The 21,845-nt window shown below is 40.1% G+C and overlaps 1 protein-coding gene across 7 annotated transcripts in view; it reads left to right on the top strand.

The window, feature by feature from the left end:
• Positions 1–21,845, top strand: part of Nptn (neuroplastin) — a 75,648-nt gene that overhangs the window by 28,133 nt on the left and 25,670 nt on the right. For 5 of the 7 annotated variants that reach the window (XR_005091941.1, XM_028892492.2, XM_028892490.2 and 2 more), the window contains exons 2-4: positions 12,132–12,479; positions 17,135–17,303; positions 21,376–21,470. Coding sequence is in view for 6 of the 7 variants with exons in the window: in XM_028892492.2 (XP_028748325.1) it covers positions 12,132–12,479; positions 17,135–17,303; positions 21,376–21,470 (612 nt within the window). In the remaining variant the exon portion in view is untranslated. The remainder of the gene's footprint in view (positions 1–12,131; positions 12,480–17,134; positions 17,304–21,375; positions 21,471–21,845) is intronic. The other 2 variants (XM_028892494.2, XM_028892493.2) reach the window with 1 other exon arrangement.

Below are 21,845 nucleotides of genomic sequence, written 5' to 3'. Positions count from 1 at the left end.
ACTTTTGAGTTTTTTTTCCCATTTAATGCTCTATCAGATTTTAAGGAACAAAGTTTATCTGTTCCTATACACAGTACTTGGAAAATAGGTCCTCAGCAAACAATTATATTGCAGGTATGTTCCCAGTTTATAGACTAATAAATTGAAAAAGACAAGACAAACCAGGGATGGTAGCACTTGTTTTTTTTTTTAAAGATTTATTTATTATGTATATATCATGTATGCCTGCAGGCCAGAAGAGGGCACCAGATCTCATTACAGATGATTGTGAGCCACCATGTGGTTGCTGGGAATTGAACTCAGGACCTCTGGAAGAGCAGTTAGTGCTCTTAACCTCTGAGCCATCTCTCCAGCCCAGGTAGCACTTGTTTTTAAACCTAACACTCAGGAGGCTGAAGGAGGAAGATTAAGAATTCAAGGTCAGTGTTGGCTACATAGGGAGTTTGAGGACCATCTGAGGTGCATCAGACTCTGTATCAAAACCAAACAAACAAAACTGTACAAATACAAAGCAAAAGTCATGGCTTTGGAGTGTAGTATTTTTTTGTTGTTTTTTTTTGGCCTTGGGACATAAATTTACCTGTTGGAAGAATATTTACATGGTTTTAAAAATAACTGTGTGGCTCTTATTTTTTTACTTTCTATTTGGATTTGTAGCAGTTTCAGAGTATCTTAGACATTAGATGTCAAAGTGTGATCCCTGGACCAGATGTATTAGCATCAGAATTTGGACACATGCTCAGGCCTCACTTCAGATTGACAAAGTCAGAAACTCGAGTTGGAGTCAGTAGTCTGTTTTAGTAAGCTCTCTAAATGATTTTAATACATGAAAAAGTCCAAGAATCACTGTCCTCTGGTCTTATAATCTAAGGAAAATTTTGCCCTTGATATATAATAAGATTCCTGCTTTGGAAATAATTCAATAGCTGAAAAGAGAGCTAATATCACTTAACAGCCTAAAATGTGAATAAGAAATTCCCCACTGTGCAATGTAGTTGACTGCTGAATGTTTTCAAAACAGAGAAAGCCTGTCAGTGGTGACAAAGGCCTTTAAATCCCAGCATTCCAGGGAGGTAGAGACAAGTGGATCTCAGTGAGTTCATGGCCATCCTGGTCTACAAAGTAAGTTCCAGGACAGCCAAGGCTACACAGAGAACCTCAAAAAAAAAAAAAAAAAAAAAAAAGCAAGCAAACAAACAGACCACTCTCCCAACACACATGCAAGGGCATTTACTACCTCTTTGAACTAAATTTTTTTTTTTAAGATTTATTTATTTATTTATTATGTATACAGAAGAGGGCGCCAGATCTCATTACAGATGGTTGTGAGCCACCATGTGGGTGCTGGGAATTGAACTCAGGACCTTTGGAAGAGCAGTCGGTGCTCTTAACCTAAATATTTTCTAGATTATATTATGATCAGCTTGAACAACTGGTGTTATGCTCATGGGATGTGTCATGATGGAAAAATGAGATGAATTGTGTGGTGTTTATTGGATTTTTTGTTTTGTTTGTTTGTCTCTCTATCTCCACCTGGCCTCAGAACAGTCCTACCTAAGTCATCAGAATTGTAGAATTATTATTTCATTATGAACCATCAGGCCCATTATAAACTGTTATCTTTAACATTTAATACTGAATCGTAAGTAGTTGTCAGAGACGGTGAACTTGTTATCAGAAGTTAACACTATAGAAAGTTATGCTTCACAATAAAAGTAGTGGAGATGAGCTTTTGTTTTTAATTTCTCATAGTTTCTGATAATTGTTTATTTAACTTATGGACAAATTATTTGGTGCTGTTTGTTAAAGCCTGATAAAGAAGACTTTGTTTAGACAGTAAATATAGGGACTCCTTCAGTGGAGGGTTAGGTTCTACCCTGAATACAGCACAGCAAGCTGAAATTTATAGCTATGGAGAATGATGGCGGGGTGTGTGTGTGTGTGTGTGTGTGTGTGTGTGTGTGTGTGTGTGTGTGTGTGTGTGTGTGTGTCAGTGTCAGTGGAGGATTCTGAAGAAACCAACCTAACAGGATTCCTTTTTTGGAGACAGGTTCTCACTATGTAGCCCTGGCCATCCTGTCTTAAACTCAAAGAGATCCACCTGCCTCTGTCTGCAAGTGCTGATTAAGTTGTGCCACCTTGCCTGGTTTCTAACAGAATTCTGAAGACAGGCCAGAGTAATCAGACCTCACCTGAGGCCTGGTAGAGGATGCCTGATCATGTACCTAGGGTTGGCAGATACTGAAGATAGGTAAATTTTTTTTTTGTTAAACTGACTTAGCAGAATTCTTTGCTAAAAGTGAATCTTACAAGGATGTACATTGATGATCCTAGAAGAATCAGAAGCATGACTTAATGTTAGTCATGCAAAAAATTGTCAAATTGGTATATTCAACCTTTATAGCATATCATTCGCATTTTGCTTTTAATAAAACCTAGCTACGGGGCTAGCTGAAATTTATTTCTAAAATGCTCTTCATCTACAATCCTTTTGTTTTTAAATTGCTTCTATTCTCAAAGAGCATCATTTTGGTTCATAGCTATATTTGTTGGTCTTTGGGGGATTAAAAAAAACTTTTAAAATAAAGCATTTGCATAAATATGTGAGGGTTGACTTTTTGAGCCAAACCTTTCATTATGAACATTCTTTGGCTTATAAACTGATCACAAATAAGCTCTTCTGGGCTCAAGTGTACCAGCTGCTTGAGAGTTATTTGTGGAATTAAAAAATGAATCACTTTTCTGCCAGGTGGCCCACACCTATAATCCCACCCCTCAGAAGGCTGAGGCAATAGGATGGTGAGGTCAAGGCCAGCCTAGGCTACATAAAACAAAACAAAATCTTCCAAGAAAGTGGAACATTTAAAGTTTCCAAGGAAAACTTGCTGACAACTGCTTGTGGCTGCTTCATTTTCCCACCTGGACATGTTACTAGTTTTAAAAGGCCAAGATCAAAGTCAAATAGGACCTGATTTATATTTGGTCTCCCTTCCTTTGATCTCATTGTCTTTGCTTTCTGGGTTAAAGAAAAAATGTTTTTGTCTCAAGGCGTATGAAACTGTTTACTTGAACATTTTAAAAGCCTAGACTAAGTGTCTTTGCTGTTTTGGTAACTTAAGGAGAACATTCAGTCTCTTAGAGCCCACACCAAGGCTATTAGATATTGAGGTAGCCATTGGAATGGCAGTTATTAGAAAAATGTAAGAGGTCCCTCCAAGCTTCTGATTCTTTTCTTTGTTATTAAAATCTTCCAGTTCAGCTAGGTGTAAAGCACACACCTTTAATCCCTGTACTTGGGATTCCAGGGCAGGCTGATTTCCATGAATTCAAGGCCAGCCTGATCTACCTAGTGAGTTCAGGACAGCCAGAACTATATAGAGAGGCCCTGTCTTAGGAAAAAAAGAAAAAAAAAAAAAAAGAAACCCAAACCATTTCAGTCTGTTCCTTAGATTTGGTGTCAAGGTCTATAATTTAAGACATTTTATGAATATTGGTATTTTGCCTTCATAGTTATCTGTACCACATTAGTGCCTAGTGTCCATGGAGGCCAGAAGAGGGCATTGGGTTTTTTGGAACTGGAGTTACAGACAATTGTAAACGTCCATATGGGCACTGGAAAACTGAAACAGAGCTCTCTGGAAGTGTTAAGCTCTTCAGTGCTAAGTTCTCTCTCAGTGCACTTAACCACTGAGCTATCTCTCCAGCCCCACAAGCCAGAATTGATTATAAGTTTTTATTTTTTACTCACAATCTTACTTCGTTTAAGGTTGGTCAGTTTCGGTTTGAAACATGTTGGAATTCTTTGTAGTGGTAGTTTTCAATGCTCTTTTGGAAAACTGAAAAATAAAAAGTGAAATAGGCCACTGGGATGGCCCAGCAAGTATGCTTGCCACACAAGCCTGATCACCTAAGTTTGATCCCCAGAGAGAGAACTAACTGAAAGTTGTTCTTTGGCATATATGTGTCATGGTGTTTACACTCTCAAATACACAATGAGTAAAGGTTACAAACATTCAGAGCTGGACATGTTGGTGCATGCCTTTATTTCAGCATTCAATAGGCAGGTGGACCTCTGAGTGAGTTTGAGTCCAACCTGGTGTATAAAGCAAGGCTCTAGGCCAGCCAGGGATACATAGTGAGGATCCTCCATACAACACAGTCAGATAGTCTAGATAAGTTTCCCCCATTCTCAATGAGTGAGTCTCCTGAGTCTAGACTACATTCTTTCGACTTCTTTTTAAAGATTACCTCCACAGAGCACCTAGGACTGGTTTGGACTATTCTTTAAATTATAGAGTAGAATGTTTATATAATATGCCATTTTATAATATATTTGTAGCTTCCCAGGTTACAGGTATTTTATATACATGGTTCATGTGAACTTCACTTTACCATCACGGTTAAGATAGGAATTATTGTTCCCATTTTTCCAGATGAGAAATTTGAGATTGAAGAAATGGAAGACTCCCATCCATTTCCCTATAAGGTGAGCTGTTGGCTTCATAGAGAGACTCTTAGATGTCCATTTATCTAACAGTTGTACAGTGTAGACTCAGGGTATTAAGCCTTGGGTCTGCAACACTACAGAAGTCCTGTGCTTATATTTTTCTGAGATAAGAGAAGCCTGTGGCCTTTTAGTTATACTTCTAACTTTTTGTTAGTGACTTTTTTTTTTTTTTTTTTGGACAAAGGGTCTTACTGTCTTACCCTGATTGGCCTGGAACTCATGTGGACTAGGCTGGCCTCAGATGTCTAGATCTTCTTGCCTTTGTCTCCTCAGTGCTGAATAAAAGGCCTGCACCATGCCTGGTTTGTCAATGACTTTTTTAAGCCCACAGAGCGCAGAAGATTATTGTTTGTTTGCTCTGTCAGTGGGAATTGATAGCAAAACTGAAATAAGAATGCTTGTTGAAGATCACTTTCTCTAGTGCTTTTTTTCCCCTTTGGGTCTTTCCTGGAGTTATTTAAGATGTGGAATGTCTTGACAGTTTCACAGAACTGTTCCACACATGTTACATGATCTTCATAGCATCATTCCTTTTGAAGAAACTGTTGTAAGTGAAGAGAATTTAAGTGGTGGAGACACTAACTTAGAGTGTTACATTTTTCACACTGAAGTTAAACTAATTTGATCTAAATAAATCAAATCTGATTTTATCTCAAGTTTTTGTGAATTTACAGTTTGGCCTAACCAATATTCAGTGTTTTCCTGTATCTCAATTGTTAAGCCAAACTTGTAATTAATAGGCCTTGTTCTGAGTTGGTGAGTAGGTAAAGATACTTGCTTCCAGGTCTGATTACCTGAGTTTGATACCTGGGACCTGCATCATAGGACAGAACTAATACAACCTGTCCTGTGGACCTACACATGGCACATGGCCTTCAGCACATGCATGCTCTTGCATGTGCACACTGGAGAGAGAGGGAGAGAGTGAGCGCACAGCTCTTTCTCTCTCTTTTTCACAGAGAGTGGGGGTGGGGGTCTGTTTCTAAAAATAGGCCTGCTCTTTCTTTAAGGAGAATATCTACTTTCATAAGGAGAATATATACTGTCTCCTTTTTTGTTTGTTGTTATCTGTGTGGGTTTTTTGTTTTTTTTTTGTTTTTTTTAAGACAGAGTTTCTCTGTGTAGTTTTGCGCCTTTCCTGGAACTCACTTTGTAGACCAGGCTGGCCTTGAACTCACAGAGATCCGCCTGGCTCTGCCTCCCAGAGTGCTGGGATTAAAGACGTGTGCCACTACCACCCGGCTTTTATCTGTGTTTTTGAGACAGGGTTTTATTTTTTGTAGTTTGGACTGGACTAGAATGTTGTGCTAAATCTATTCTTAAATATTTTAAATTTAAGAATATTAATATTAATAATATAAAGAATATTATAAAAGTGTTGAGGGTATTGGATGCCCTGGAACTGGAGTTAGACAGTTGTGAGCTGCCATGTGGATGCTGGGAATTAAACCCAGGTCCTCTAGAAGGCAGTCAGTGCCGCCAACCGTTGAGCCATCTCTCCAGCCCCCTAAATCTACTCTTATTGGATTCATAATCTTTCAGACACAGTGGCTTACAGCTTTTAGTAACTGCCAGTTACTTGTGTCAACATTTGTGTATCTGTTGTTACCACTCTTATCAAGTCTAGTTTGCTCTAAGAATAAGAAGGATTGAAGAATTCCCTTACTTTACATTGTCCTGTTAACATTGCCATAGTGGTCCTCATTTTATTTGAAAAGTTACAGTTAATTTTTTTAAAAGTTGTAGTCTAAGTTAAATTTGTTGTATGTGTTGCTGTATGTGGTCTGTTCAGCATTTATTTCTTTGGAGACACACAATAATAGGTAACATTATTGAGTGCTTAGTAGTGCCATGTGCTGTTGTAAGCTGTGTTGTTTTCTTTAATCCTCACAATAACCCTCTAAGGAAATTGCTATTATTAGCTCCTTTTTACAGATTAAGCAGATGAAGCTCAGAGAGGTTAGGCTACTTGCCTAAGGTTAGACAGTTAGTAACAGGACCTTATGTGAACCCAGGCATTCTGATTTTACTGTTTGTTAAATTTAATCACTAAACTATGCAGACTTTTTATTTTTTGGCATCAGCTAGATTTCCCTGTTTTTCCAAAGCAGAAAAGCTAGTTAATTTAGGCTAACCAAAATCCTATTGCTATTTTGGATGGTATAATTTTATAACCAAAGGTGGGCTTTGGTTTATAATGTTTCTAATACCCACACTTTGACATGTTTGCTTGATTGAAAGGCTCAGGCTTGAATTTGGAAAATGTTTTGTGATGGCTGCTATCTCTACCTAGTGCTAGTGATCATTATAATCCAAGAGTTTACCAGCGCTTCCCCCTTCCTCAACATCTTCTGCTGCAGAGAATGAGATTGCCCAATTTCTACTACTTTAAGATCTTCAGGACTGCTTTACTCTTGGTTGGTATACATGGAATGAGTGCCTATGGACTTTTGACCAGTTTAGTGTTAAATGATGGTGATACATGGTCTGCTTAATTAACAGTAAAGATAGGCAAGCTGTATAGGCTCAAGTCTATGACATTTTTATAGCAATTTCATGCAGATTCTCACTCCCTGTAATCACACTGAGCTACCAGTAGGTCTTGCTCAGTATTTTTGAGGTAGGTGATTTGAATTTGTGTATGTGTGTGAGAGAGAAAGAACAGACACAATTTCTTGAATCTTTTGCCATCATTTCTTTTTATTTTGAGATATGAAGGAGAGACAGCATGAGCCACCCACAGGAATCTTTGGTAGAGAGGCTTGAAGGGAACAGCTATTTCCTTTCTTTCCCTTTCCCTTTCCCTTTTCTCTTTTCCCTTTCCCTTTTCCCCTTTTCCTCTCCTCCCCTCCCCCTCCCTCCCCCCTCCCTCCCTCCCTCCCTCCCTCCCTCCCTTCCTTCCTCCTTCCTCCTTCCCTCCTTCCTTCCTTCCTTCCTTTCTTCCTTCCTTTTCTTTATAAAGAAAGTGGCAAGTGTAGGCAAGATTTAAAGGCCTGGCCTTGGCAGCAGTCAGCTGAGGGAGAGCAGTTAATGTCACTTGTTACTGTGGTTGCCTCGAAGGCAAGTAAGAATTGGATGGTAAAAATTCCTTTCTTTTTTTTAAGGTATATGTGGAGATAGTTTTCTTGAGATTGGGTTCAACTTGGCTCTTCTGTGTTCTCTCTCTATTTGCACTCTGTTTATATTTACACACCCAGGTTTTCCTGAGCCGAGAGCTCCTTTTTTTCCCTGCTGCTAGCCCCAGCTGTCATCTCCGCTTCCCATTCCCCAATCTCAGCTATGCAGAGTTTCATTACACTTTTCTGGGTTTTGCTGCCTCCATTTTCACCCCTTTTTAACACCAGCTTCTATTCCCTCCCTCCATCCCCAAAAGTCCTGTATCATTGTTCAAATAAGTGCTTCTGGTGGTCCCTAACTTCAGGCAGTTGTGTACTTTCACGTAGAGGGCACAGTTTGTTTGAAAGCCCTTGGTGATGAAAGGCAGGGCAGTGAGTCAGGTTCTGAGCTGCTTCTGAAAGCTGGTTCTTCTGAATTTGGAGCTAATTTTGGGTAGATAATGAGGTGGATGATTGCTAATAACCTTCCCTTGCTAATTGTGACTTATTTCCTGGTGCTGTATAGAGAAGTTCTTCTTTCTTTTCCTCTCTTTGGAGGGGAAATATTTACATGGCTTTTTTTGATAAGTGTTCAGCTATTAAGGAATCTCATAGTTTCTGTAGAGACAGTATAGTTTGTGGGAAAGAGCCTCAGAGTAAGAATTAAAGACACTTTAGTCCAGGTAAACTCAGGCTTAGCCACTAAAGTGATCTTGGTTAAGTGGAGGATATATGGTAGTTTGTGTCCAAGAATTAACCAATTAATTACTAAATTAAATGATAAAGTATTTCATTAATTTACTTTTAATGATTACAGACACTTGTCTAGCTTTGTAAGACACATTGACTGCAGTTGTGGACAGTGTTAGGAGATCATGCTTTGGCTTTGGACATATCTGGGTTCTGTGCTAGACTCTCATGATAATGGGCAAAATATCCTTTCCCCGCTCTTGCAGTGCAAGAGATTCAGACCCAAGCAAGAGCTTGTGTTTATTAGGCAAGCACTCTTAACACTGAGCTACATCCCCAGCTTGTAATGCTTAACATTTTTGGACCATAGTTCTATCTTTAAGGGTTTCAACAATAACTGTTTTATAAAGTAGGAGAGCTGGTGTGGTAGTGCATGACTTGAATACCAGCACTCAGGAGTCAGAGGCAGGCGGATCTTTTAGTTTGAGGCCAGCAGTCTACAGAGTGAGTACCAGGACACCTAGGGCTATACAGAGAAACTCTGTCTCCAAAAAACAAACAAACAAAAGGCAGTATTGGGAATAATGTAGACAGAGTGCCTGAAATCTAACACATAGTTAGAAAATGTTTCCTTAGATCAGGGAGGCCCTCATGATCCTCCATCCCTGACCAAGGAGTTATTGAAAGTTAATGGCTTCTGGAGGACAGAAAACTCCTTGGTTTTTTGTTTATTTGTTTTAAGAGTATGATCCTTTGTTAGCTGGACCACACTCCAGTAGATGGTCTCACATCCATAGGCAGCTCAGAGTGGATGCAGTGGGGCATTAAAAGAGGTACGTACAGGGGTGGGGGAGAGGGGGAGGAAGGAAGGCTGGAGAGATGGCTCAGCAGTTGAGAACACTGGCTGTTCTTCCAGGTGACTGGGTTCAATACCCAGCACCCACATGGCAGCTCACACCTGTCTGTAACTCCAGTACCAGGATTATTAACACCCTCGTACAGACAAACATGCAGGCAAAACACCAGTGGACATACAGTATGAATGTGCAGTTCCTGATAAAGCCAGAAGAGGGAGTCTGATTCCCTGGAGTCTCTGGAACTAGACCCATTTGGTTATAGGAACCAAACCCAGGTTCTCTGCAAGAGCAGTAAGTGCTCTTAACCACTGAACATATCTCCAGCGCCTTCTATTTTGTTGCATCTTATGATTTACCAGTTCAAGTAATAAATTTGACTTGGGCTTGATTTGACTGATGGAGACTTTTTTTTTTTCCTGAGATGGAATTTCTCTTTGTAGCCCTGGCTATCCTGGAACTTGTTCTTTAGACCAGTTTGGCCTTGAACTGAAAGATCTGCCTGCCTCTGCCTTCTGAGTGTTGAGATCAAGGATGTGTGCCACCAAGCCTGGTCTAAGCCTGACCTACAGGTAGGCATTTGAACTGAATTAGATCATCATTTTTTTCCTTCTTGGTAGGAAATCTTGCCTGGGGTAGCAGGACCAGCCTGAGTAATTTGCTTTGTTTTGTGCAATGGGAATCATGTTTACATCCTTTTCTCAATATATTTGAATTGTGTAATATTGAGATTTGGGGTTGCACTGGAGTTTCATGGATTGTGTTGATTTGGATCATCCTTTTTATATTAGCTTGGTCAACAGATTGGTAAACAGGTTTATGTTTAATAGCTTTGTGCTGTTCAGAAGAAAGTAGAAAATATGCAAGTCCACTAATAGTTTCTAGGATATTGTCAAGTACATAATTACAGCATCTGAGAGATATAAGAACCCCACCTTCATGGACAGTGTCAGAGTAAGATGTGATTTCTATTAAGTGGTCAAGATTATGATTAAAACAATCTTCACAGTGTTTCAAGAACTTACTGAAAGGTAGTTTTCACTGGTGATGACACTAATAGTAAAACTCAGCTTCCTGAACCTCTCCCCTTCTATTTGTAGGCGTTGACTTTTTGACATTGGTAACAGTTTATGAAGCTGACTGAGACATGACCCTTTAGATCTAGCAGCAAACTCAGCTCTATACAGGACTTTTGGGGGCTCTTTTCCATGTTTATTAAACAACTTCTGTGTCTGAGATTGACATTTGTTTGACCTATTGGGGCTTGTATTAGATAGTTTCTTACAAGGAATAAATTCTAGATCCAAAGGGGAAGTTTCAAATAGCCATATTCAAAGTACAACATTTAGTATAAGCCTATTAAATACTGTATTTCTCTACTATTCACTCTGAAAGCTAGTTGATAGGCCACAATGAATTTAGAGATCTTGAACTGCACTTGAATGCGACAGTCAGCAACCTCCTTATAGATCTACAGAATGGGATTTGTTTCCACAGGCAGATACTGCTGTGGCTATAAACAGTAATATTTCTACTTACTAACCTCCAATTTCAGGTAACTAATTACATCCTTGGCACCTAGACTATAGAAAAATTTGCATTTTTGTTCTCCCTGTCCTCTGGAGTGTTCTTAAGTCTAGTATTGGCAATTCTGACCTGGTAATCTGTTCACTGCAGGTGAGCATGCTTAGCTCATGAGCCAAGCTACTCAGACTGTCCTTCTCTAAATTCTTGACTTACACTTTAGGGCGTTGCCTAATTGGTAGAAATTTGAATAAATTTGGGGAGTGAAAGAGTGAGTGGATGGTTGCATTGTGGTGTCTTTCTCACTATAGGCTCTACTCCAGGTTTTAAAATAAGCCTGTGTGATGATAATGATTAAAACATTCAATCAAACAAACAAAAACCCAACTCTTTCTGCCACTACTACCTTGCCTTATAGACAACAAGTTATGGGCAGGTAGACATAAGTAGGCATGGGCTTTAGTTCTGAGCAGTGCCTCGAATGCAAGTTGAGGCATAACCTTCACCCTTACAGTTTAGTTCTCATCCTTTTTGTATTGACTGCTAGCAACCAAATACCCTTGTAGAGAACCTATCAAGAACCACAGTTATTTCAAAGACTGGCTGTTGAGATTTTACTAGTAGAATTTATAGGATCATGAAGAGCATTGTCCCTCTTTTCACTGGCATTGATTGGGTTGCTATTAGTGTTGGTTCAGCTCCTGGGCTGAGCTCAATAGTTCTCACTTTGGTGTGAAGTACAGACTGTGCCTTATTTTTCTGTTCCTGAGGGTCTGTCTGTATTCAGATAGATTGGCATAGACAGCTAGGCTGTTTGTTTGCTATGGGCCCAGGGAAGATTAGGAGATTGGAAAAGACTAAACTAAGAATAGTACCCTGCATTTGAGAATTTTGCTGCCCTTCAGCTGAAATTCGGACTCTGAATAACAAGAGAAGGTACCAGTAGATGAGTTAATACTTCTTGTTGAGGCTTAGGAAAGATAATGCATCTCTAATGAAATGTTTACCCATTCAAAAAAGATCCTGACTTGGCATAAAAACCCATTGCCACTTCCTGTTATCTTCCATCATTTGCCTGAGTTTGGAAAGGTAATGGTTTTGTGCTGTTGGAAGGATGCTCTTTCCAAGACCCAAGGCTTTCTCATTCCTACCAGCTGGGCCCATTGCTAAAATGCTTTCCAGTGGGCTTGCTTCTGCCTGGCCAGCACCTGGGCTGCCCCAGCTTGTAATTGGCCTGCCTTTGCTTCATAAGCTTCCCAGGGTGGTTCTTCTTCTAAAAGCTTGTATGAATTGCTATTACTGTCTCTTTATAGTTTAAAAATGAATCCTTTTTTGTTCTCTGCAACTCATTTGCTTTTTTTCTTTTCTTTTCTTTCCTTTAAATTATTAACACCTGTTGATTCTTTTGTTTTTTTTTTTCTGGTTGGCCTGTCACTGCATTCCTGCTCCCCCTCCCTCTAGCTGGGTTTGTCAAGTCGCCCATGTCAGAAACTAAGCTCACGGGGGACGCCTTTGAGCTGTACTGTGACGTGGTCGGGAGCCCCACGCCAGAGATCCAGTGGTGGTACGCAGAAGTCAACCGGGCAGAGTCTTTCAGACAGCTGTGGGACGGTGCTCGGAAGCGCCGTGTCACCGTAAACACCGCCTACGGGTCAAACGGCGTGAGTGTGCTGAGAATAACCCGGCTCACCTTGGAGGACTCTGGGACTTACGAGTGCAGGGCCAGCAACGACCCCAAGAGGAATGACTTGAGGCAAAACCCTTCCATAACATGGATTCGAGCCCAGGCCACCATAAGCGTCCTTCAGAGTGAGTCCAGCACCCTACAGTAGTAGTACTGTAGTCTTTAGAGGTGGCCCAATGACCCTTCCCTTCTGCTTCCGTTCCCTCTACCCCAGTATGATCGCTAACCCCACCCCTTGTCTTCGTTTTTTTCAAATCCACGACCCTTCTGGTTGTAGTGTATGAAAACATTTGTGGCAATTTTTTTTTTTTAATTTGCCGTCCTTTCTACTTTCCTTATCCCCCAACCCTTCTCTGTGTCTTTCTCCTCAGGAACAAAGAACTTGAGGAAATCCATGGCTGTCCAAAGTCAGCTGCGCTGGGAAGAGGTGGGGAGGGAGAACTGGGGAAGCAAAATTTTTTTAGAAGCACAAATGCCAGGCAGTCGAATGAGGGTAGTGTTGAAACTGTTTCTTTCCCTCCTCCTTAATTTTGTAGTAGGTTTCCTGCTATCCTTTTGCTGATTGCTTCTCTGGTGCCTTCTATTTTTGTTTCTCTCCCCACTCTAACTACTTTTATTTCCCCTGTTATCTGTTGGAAGTTTTCTGAATAGCTAGCTGCCTTCACCTCTGGTTTTAAGTTTGTGTCTGCCCAGCCTTTTCCCTCTCTGTGACTTGGTGTTATCCTGTTCTGTTGATGGGAATGTTGCTATGGGGCAGTGTGGTGGTGTGTGTTTTGTTGGGTGGCATGTAAGCTTGGATATTCCATAGCTCCAGCTCTTTTTCTTTTCTAAAGCAGTGGCATGTGCTTCTCTGACAGCAGACCTCCAATGCAACAGCACAGTTCTTACTGAGACTGTTTTCTTAAAAGTAGCTGCCTGAGATTCTCTCCCTTACTCTTGCTATCAGGAGCTAAGTGGTCTGAAGCTGCAAATTATATTGTTTTTAAAACTATTATGCTGTCTTTAAAGTTGGAATTGCATTTGATCCCTGTTCACAGACAGCTTGACTCTGATGTTTGCACTAAGTTTCTTATCCTGGTGGATGATAAACCCCAAGATAGTTTGGAAACCATTCACACTGTCTCTTTCTTTGTTTTCAAAAAAGAAAGCTGTTAAATTCCAACCCCAGTCCTCTTGAGTCCTTTGTTGTACACGTTAGGTTTGGGTGGCCAGTTCTTTTTTTGAAACCTGCATGGTAGGAAACAGAGCCCACCACAAAATCAGTGCTCTCACCAGGAAGGGTTCTAGCCCTGCATTGGATTTATTTATGACTGAGGGGCATTCTCAGTTTAATAGAGGGGCCTCATACTGTTATATGATCTTGAATGGCTCAGTGAGAGACCTGTAGCCATTTTTAGCATGAAGAACTGACTGATTTAGAGAGAATGAAGTTTAAGTAGTAAAATATATATATATTTTTTTGCGAGAAATTTGGTGGCAATGCAGCAATAGGAGAGGGGCCCTGAATCTTTATAAAATAGCAAATTAGTGTCTGTTTTGTATCCACTTAAAACTGGGGGAGGGGTGTGAAAGGGAGACAGGAGAGGCTGTTGCAGTTGCCACTGCTGAATCAGAGAACCTGCTTCTGTGAAGGGGAAAAGAAAACTTGTCTGTGAAAATGGGGACTATTAACCCAGCAATTTTTCTTTCTTCTTCTTTTTTTTTTTTTTTTAAACAATTTTCCCCCTTGCATGCCTCCTTCTCCTGCCCCCTTGCTCCTTTCCTTAAACAGAAAGCAGGATTATCCAAATGGCCACAAAGGTCTGTAGAAGTTTATAGTCATAGACTGGGCATTTGGTAGTTTTACTTCCAAGAACTTTAACTTGTAGCTAAAAAGACCATGTCTAGGGAGTATAAAAATAGGGCTTTGGGGTTACCTATGCATCAGTTCCTAAGAACATATAGTACTTCCCCAGTTTACTTAGAAATACGTTTATTAACTTATGGGTATCTGCATATACTTGAGCCACAGCCTGCCTAGTTAGTCTCTCCCTGGATATCCACATCGGTTGGCTAACACAAGTTTAACTTTAATTGAATTGTTTTGTGATCTTAGGCCTCCCTAGAAACATTGCCTCCACAGGGAGGTTGGAATCTTCTAAGAATGATATACCAGCAGTACTTTTCCCAAAGGTCTTTAAATAATGTAAACCAGAAGAGAAATGGGTCCAGTTTTTAGGCTTTCTTTGCCATAATATGTTCTTTATATATACATGGTGGCCAGGGTAAGGGTCCTACCTGATGCTTTAAATAGGAGTCAGTGATAGGTAAAAATATTTGAATTCTAAATGTTCATCTCTCTTGGACTTTTCACTGGGTAGCACTGGGCCACAGAACTAAATGTCTCACCTTCATCCTGGTGTAGAATACAAATGGAGTACTGCAGCCAAGGAACTCAGTAATCATAGGAGTCAGGTCATCCCACCTACAGTCCTCCTCTGATACAGAATCATATTTAAGCTAATCAACTTGCTCCCAGCTGACTCTCTTCTGGATCCTTAACATTTAAGGGAAAAAGTACTTTCTTTTGCCTTCTAAGATTTCTTGGCAGAAAGTCTACCAGATTGCTTTCCTCACCTTCTTAATCTCCCTGAGCTGCAGTGGCCATTTGCATCGTCACAGGTAAGAGTAGCATTTACTTTGCCTCCTTGTATATAAACATCTGGAAACTCTTGGCCTCGTTCTCCGAGTTCGCCTTTTCTCAGTGCATCTGAGAGGAAGAACTGGGAGATGATTCCCAAGTGGGACAGAAAATGAAATTGGACAATAAAAATTCAGTGAAAACTTGAAAGTGTGTTTGGGTTTAATGTTGTTTTTGATACTTTTTTTATTTCTCTTCTGTGGAGTACTGGTTCTATCCTTTTCTCTTCTGTTTTTGCTTGGTTTTAATTTTTCTTGGAATTGTGATGCTTTCTGCTGATGGTGTATGTGCGCCTTCCATTGCAGGATTTGCAGCTGTTCTGCTAGACTTACTAAAGCCCAGGGAATTGGCTTCTGTCCAGTGTGTCTGGAAACCACGGGACACCACTGCGCTAACGTGTTTACATGCATCTGCTTTTGTCTTAGTGGCTGCTATGCCTCCATTATTTGTATATAGAGACTGTTTGGTGTTACTGAATAGGACCAGTACTGAATGGAAGATAACCATTATCCTGTTGTCAGAATTGGAAATAAGTTAGAATGAGTTTGTTAATTGAAGCAATTTCAAGATTTACTTTATCATAAGATTAATCAAGATACTAATATAAGTTAGTATAATGCAGAAGTTACATAGGTTAGGAAGTCATTAAGGCATTACATTTTCCAAGTATCTTGTGACTTCTCCATCCTCTTCCCTCCTCTGAACTAGAAAAAGAAGCAGTTTCAGAAGAGGGAGGTAGTTCTATCCTCAAGACTTAGAACCATTCTTTATAAAATGACGAGGTGAGCTACTGTGGAAATATATACTAGAAGTAGCCAGATACAGGGAAGTGGGAAATGAGCCATGGGTGTTTGAGAAGGGGTGTGGAGAGGAGGCAAATACCACTTATTGTGAATGGGGAAAGATGATTGGTTGAGACTTCACCTGAAAGAAAACGTTTGATCCAACGTAGGGAAAAAAAAAAATTAAACCTGGGAAAAGATAAAACACACATGCAACATAGTTCTGACTATAATATGAAAATGAAAATTTCAGAGTTTTTCAAGATAAATCTTCCAGAAATGATTCGATGTGATTTATCAATTTTCTGCTTAATGGGTTCTATTTATCTAATTGTAGGTTATTTTTGTAGACAAAGTACTATCTTAAGTTGCCCAGAATAGAACCATAAAGAAAAAATCTTCACCTTGTGTTAAGGTGAAGGTTTTTGGGGACTAGGACGTGTGTTGGGAGTGGGGGACAGGATAAGGAAACTCAGTCAGATGTATTTTATAGGAACATTTTTGCCACTGATAGTAATTAGGGCCTTGTACAAGTCATTTCACTTCTCTAGCCCATTGGAGAGAAGGGTAAGGTCTAAGGGCTTATAGTTCTAAGTTTCAAGGAGCCCATATGCCAAGACATATTACACTCCAATATAATTGTATTGTCTTGCAGTGAGTGTGTGTTAAAGTGCAATTCTGAGAAGGTTGTTTTGGGAATAAATATGGGCTGGAGAAAGAGTCAGTGGTTCTTTAAGAAGTTACCCTCAGAATTTGAAAGAGTGCCAGAGACTTACAATGGGAAGTTTACTTTTAAATCTAGTACCCTTTCTATATGAAGGCCATGGTTGGTTTGCTCTAGGTAAACAGATTCCAATGTGGGAACAATCATACATGTATTATATGTTGCTGTTCCAAGGCCAGTGGCTCCATAAGGAGTCTGTTTCATAAATGACACACTGCCTTTGCATTCAGAACTGCAAGGTAGAGCTCTATTTTCTTATAGATGCTGAATTGGCTGGTGGTTCTTAATTCATAAAATTGTGGTATTCAAAACTGTAAGTGGATTGTTGGCAGTGCAAGCACATGTAATACTCTCATTCTTTCACGTCTAGGCCAACTGGTCTTCAGGCTGTTGTCTGCGCTAGTGGTCATTTGCTTATGATCATTGTTTTTCCTTTTTTAACTTCCTCCAAAGTGGTAAAGTGAAAGTCCTAATGTAGTCCTGTCTGCCTGCCCTCTTTTTCTAGTCTCCCCGTCCTACCCCATCCAACTCTCAGGCCAGGGCTGCAAACAATGGAAAGCTATGGCACTCTGTCATTGTGTACTCTAATTACAGAGCCAAGAATTGTCACCAGTGAAGAGGTCATTATTCGAGACAGCCTCCTTCCTGTTACCCTACAGTGTAACCTCACCTCCAGCTCTCACACCCTTATGCACAGCTACTGGACAAAGAATGGGGTAGAACTCACTGCCACTCGTAAGAATGCCAGCAACATGGAATACAGGTGAGAGGGACTAACATTCTTGGGGACAAGGGAGAGAGTATGGATAAGATTACTTGTTCATAAACCTTAATCATTAGCAATTTACATTTATGTGATGTAATTATGAGTATGAAAATGCTACTTAAAAGATAACATTGTGGAGCTTGGTGAGATGGCTCAGCCGTTAAGGGTGCTTGCCACCAGGCCTGATAACCTGAGTTTAGTCTGAAGTGCACATGGTGGAAGGAAGAACCAACTCTGGCAAGTTGTCTTGTGTGTGCATGTATGTGTATATACACTAAACAAATAAATGTTTTTTAAAAAGAGATATGGCCGGGCAGTGGTGGTGCCTGCCTTTAATCCCAGCAGCACTCGGGAGGCAGAGCCAGGTAGATCTCTGTGAGTTTGAGGCTAGCCTGGTCTACAGAGTGAGATCCAGGACAGGCACCAAAACTACACAGCGGAAACCCTGTCTCAGAAAAAAAAAGAGAGAGAGAGAGAGAGAGAGAGATACATTGGGTGTGGTGGATGTGATTCTAGCACTTGAGAGGCAGAGGTATGTAGATGTTTGTGAGTTTCGAGTCAGCCTTATTTACATAGTGAGTTTCAGGACTGCCAGAACTATGTAGAGAGACCCTGTCTCAAAACAAACAAAAAAACCCAAAACAAAACCCAACAAAAAAGCGTGTGGTGCGGTAGAGACAGAGACACACATTGTGAATTTTTTTGTAGAGTGAGTTGAACTGGTTTCTAATCTGGACCTTTACCTCTGTAGTAATGTGTGTTTTCATGCTTCTCTAAAGGCCTTTCTTATGTGTCTTAGCCTCATTAGAAATTTTACATGTACATGTTGAAAAGACAAATTTGAGAATGTTTTATATAAAAAATTTAAAAAAAATTCTATAAAAAATCTATAAAAAAATTTAGATCTCATTCATTTCAGTAAACTGAACTCTTCTAATTTTGTCTGTCTGTCTGTCTATCTATCTATCAATCTATCATTTTTGAGGCAGGGTCTCTTTATGTAGTCCTGGTTGTCCTGGTATTCTCTATGTACAGGCTGGCCTCCAACTCACAGAGGTCCTCCTGCCTCTATCTCCTAGTACTTCGGAGTTCTGCAATCAAAGGCATGTACCTCTACACTCAGCCTTGACCCTGTTAGATGGTCTAGTCTGGTGTATCTGAGGCAAGGTCCAGGAATCTGTTAGAGATTTCTAAATGACTCTAGTGGGCAGTCATGTTTAGAGCCATAGATGGTCCTCTCACTGTGATAATTAAGAAACAGAAACTGAGAACAACAGGGAATTATTTGCTCAAGGAGTTAATATTAGTTAACAGTTGAGTCACAGTTAGAATACAGGCTTCTTGACTTACTTCAGTAGTCAGAAGCAAAGTAAAGTTAGCTTTGAAACTTGACTCTTGGGACAAGGGATCTTTCCTATGAATAAGTGTCCTAGTGAATTGTCTTCTAGGACTAACATCACCATAACCTAATCAGGACCAGTGGATACAGTGGTCTTTAGTGATCTGGGGTGAGGTTGATAGCCTAGAAATACCCTCTGAATAAAGGATATTGCTGGTCTTAGTTACCTGGAACCCCAGTGATTTGGTTCCTTTTAGAGTGCTGAGAACACTCGGCAACCCATCTTTTAGAAAAGTTTGTTTGCAAAGAGATCTGGAAAAGGATCAGCTAATCCCGCTTGGCAGGATGACACAATATCAAGAAATAGTGCTGAAGGGAGACCAGGAAAGCCTGTGGACTTAGCAGCAAAGACATTCTGCAGTATTTCACACCACTTAGATTTTCAGGCCCTTGGTTAATTGGTCTACATGAGTTTGTAGGTCCTCATCCTGTTTTCACATGAGGAAACTAAGGCTCAGAGAGTAGTAGGTCTTGGCTGCCTTTATGGTCAAATATTATATTTGTATTTTCCTCCCAACCTGTACCATACACTTAGTGGCAACTTGCTCTGTCTCCACTGTGGTTTCTTCTGATGCTAATTGAGAATTTAGTCTTGACTGAATTTTCATAGTTTGGAAAGTGTTAACCAGGTGGAGCTCTTGGGTGGTATTTATTCCATACCTCTTTTGAGGAAACAGGTATCCACTAATCTTTCCCTGGGCTTTGTCTTGCCCACAGAGCTGTCAGCTGTAAGTAAATAAAGTTTCTGCTTGACTTTATCAACTGTCTCTTTGCCTCTGCCCCTGTCTGCTTCAATGTACTTGATAGTCTCTGGGTTATGGAATAACAGCTTAGATATTCTTGGGCTACTCAGGAAGTCAGCCATTGAGTCAGCTTCAGAAGACTGTTCTGCCTACCTACCCTGTAGGGAACATTGTCTGTTTGCTTCAATTTCCCTCCCAATAGTTAGTCCAAGGGAATGGTTTTGGGAGATTGTAAACACAAAGGCATACCCTTGAGCTTGGGAGTCTTTTTTCCTAGTTATTCTTTGTGGAACTTAGAGTCAGCCAAACCCTGAAGATATGGCTGTTGCTCATTCCTAGAATACTTAAGAACAGCTGATTTGTGTGTATTTTGAGAGCATAGATTCAAGGTGGGTTATTTGTGTCAAGTTGAGAAGACATCTTGACTGCTCCTTTTAGAATATTGTGCCGACATAAATATGCTGAGTCAGTTCGTATCTGTGGTTTCTTAACTTGTGTTTCTTTTTTTGTAATGAACAATAAGATGGGTAAATTCATTGGGCCAGTAAGTAGTTACAAATAGGAGCTTTTATTAAACATTAATTTCTGCAGAAGAGGTTTGATTATCCTTTAAGAATATGGATCGAGTCCTGTAGTAGCATTTATCCTCTAATCTGGGGGTAGCTGAGTTTTTTGTTTTTGTTTGCTGCAGTTAGTCTCTGTCTCTGGTTCTGTGTGAGGTTGGCATCAGCTGTGAGACTTGAAGGGAACTAATATCCTGGACACACATGGTTCTTACAATAATTTCTTAACTTGGTCTGGGTCCACACACACAGTTGTTTGCTCTGACTGTATTTGTTCGTTTATTCACTTGTTTATTGTTTTCTATTAAACAGTATGAGTTTCAGGTGAGGGCTAAGCGTAGAACTGTGTACCAGTTCTACATAAAACTTGCTCTGTTGTGGATATCAATCAAGCAATATCATAAATACATGATTATGCTTTGTGGTAAGTGCTGGGAAGAACCTGTGTGATAGTAATGGAGGAGGAGGACATTTAAATGAGGTGGAAGTGAGATGTGAGCCCAGACCTGACAGAAAAGTATGCCAGGGGATGGGAAGAGCAGTGCAGGAGCATTGTATGGAGATTTTGAGGTGGAAACAAGTTCGGCATATTAAAATACTGCAGAGTGCCTAGCAGAGCTAGAAAAGAGCATGTTTTGTTTTTTTGTTTTTTCTTTTTTTTTTCCTTTTTTTTTTTTCTTTTAAAAAAGCTGGATCCTAGTGGATAAATGTTCTCTTGGTAGGTTCGGTTGTTTGTCTTTTTAAAAGAAAACTATGCTTGAACCTCTTTGTGTGTTGACTTTCTGAAAGGCATGCTACTTAAATCAGATCTTCAGAGAAGCTCAGAAAGACTTGTGAAACACTCCACCCCTTTGTCTATAGCCTCCAGGAGAACAAATTTTTATTGATGGTTCTTCTGTATTTCAATATAAATTGTGCTTGATGAAGCATTCTTTTTTGGTTTTTTGAGACAGGGTTTCTCTGTGTAGCTTTGTGCCTTCCTGGAACTCAATTTGTAGACCAGCCTGGCCTCAAACTCAGAGGTCCGCCTGCCTCTGCCTCCTGAGTGCTGGGATTAAAGGCATACGCCACCACCGCCCAGTGAAGCATTCCATTTTTGATTACTTGTTTTGTAGTTGTTTCTCCCAATAAACTATAGCTAAAGACCAGAAGCCCATTCCATTTCTATTACTGGTACCCAGCAGATAATAAGGCATTAATATTTGGGAATACATAAAGGAAGGCTTTTATGAGGAAGAGGTGAGTTACAATGAAGAGCAGGATTTGGAAAGTATGGTACCATCTTGTTACCCATTTGCTTTGCCTTCTGTTATATTTTGACCATTCCCAGTTACCTCATTTCATTTTTCTTCTTATCTCTGCAGGATCAATAAGCCAAGAGCTGAGGATTCAGGCGAATACCACTGTGTATATCACTTTGTCAGCGCTCCTAAAGCAAATGCCACCATTGAAGTGAAAGGTACAGCCTTCAAAGACTTTAGTGTTAGCCTCTTGTTCCTTCTGAGATACTACCTGGTTCTGGATGCCTGGCCTTCAAATTCCTTTTATCTCTATTTTGAGAAGCAATGTAATTTATGGCTAAGACCACAGGATTAGGAGCCTGGCTGCCTATTTTTAAATCCCAACTTTATGTACTAACTATATATTGGCAAGTCCCTAATTTCTATGCTTCCTTTCCCTTATTTGTAAAATAAGGATGTCAGTAACACTTGATACATTTGGTAGGAGCATTAATTATAGTAGACTTACTATATGAAATTAGTTTCACATGTCAAAATGTTTTAAGTAGTAACATCTTCTATAACCCAACATTGTGTAAGCTCTTAAACCATAT

The sequence above is a fragment of the Peromyscus leucopus genome, chromosome 7, assembly GCF_004664715.2.
Source record: "Peromyscus leucopus breed LL Stock chromosome 7, UCI_PerLeu_2.1, whole genome shotgun sequence".
NCBI classification, from domain to species: Eukaryota; Metazoa; Chordata; class Mammalia; order Rodentia; family Cricetidae; genus Peromyscus; species Peromyscus leucopus.
The sequence above is the reverse complement of the archived record's forward strand: the minus strand, read 5'-3'. Positions and strand labels throughout refer to the sequence as shown.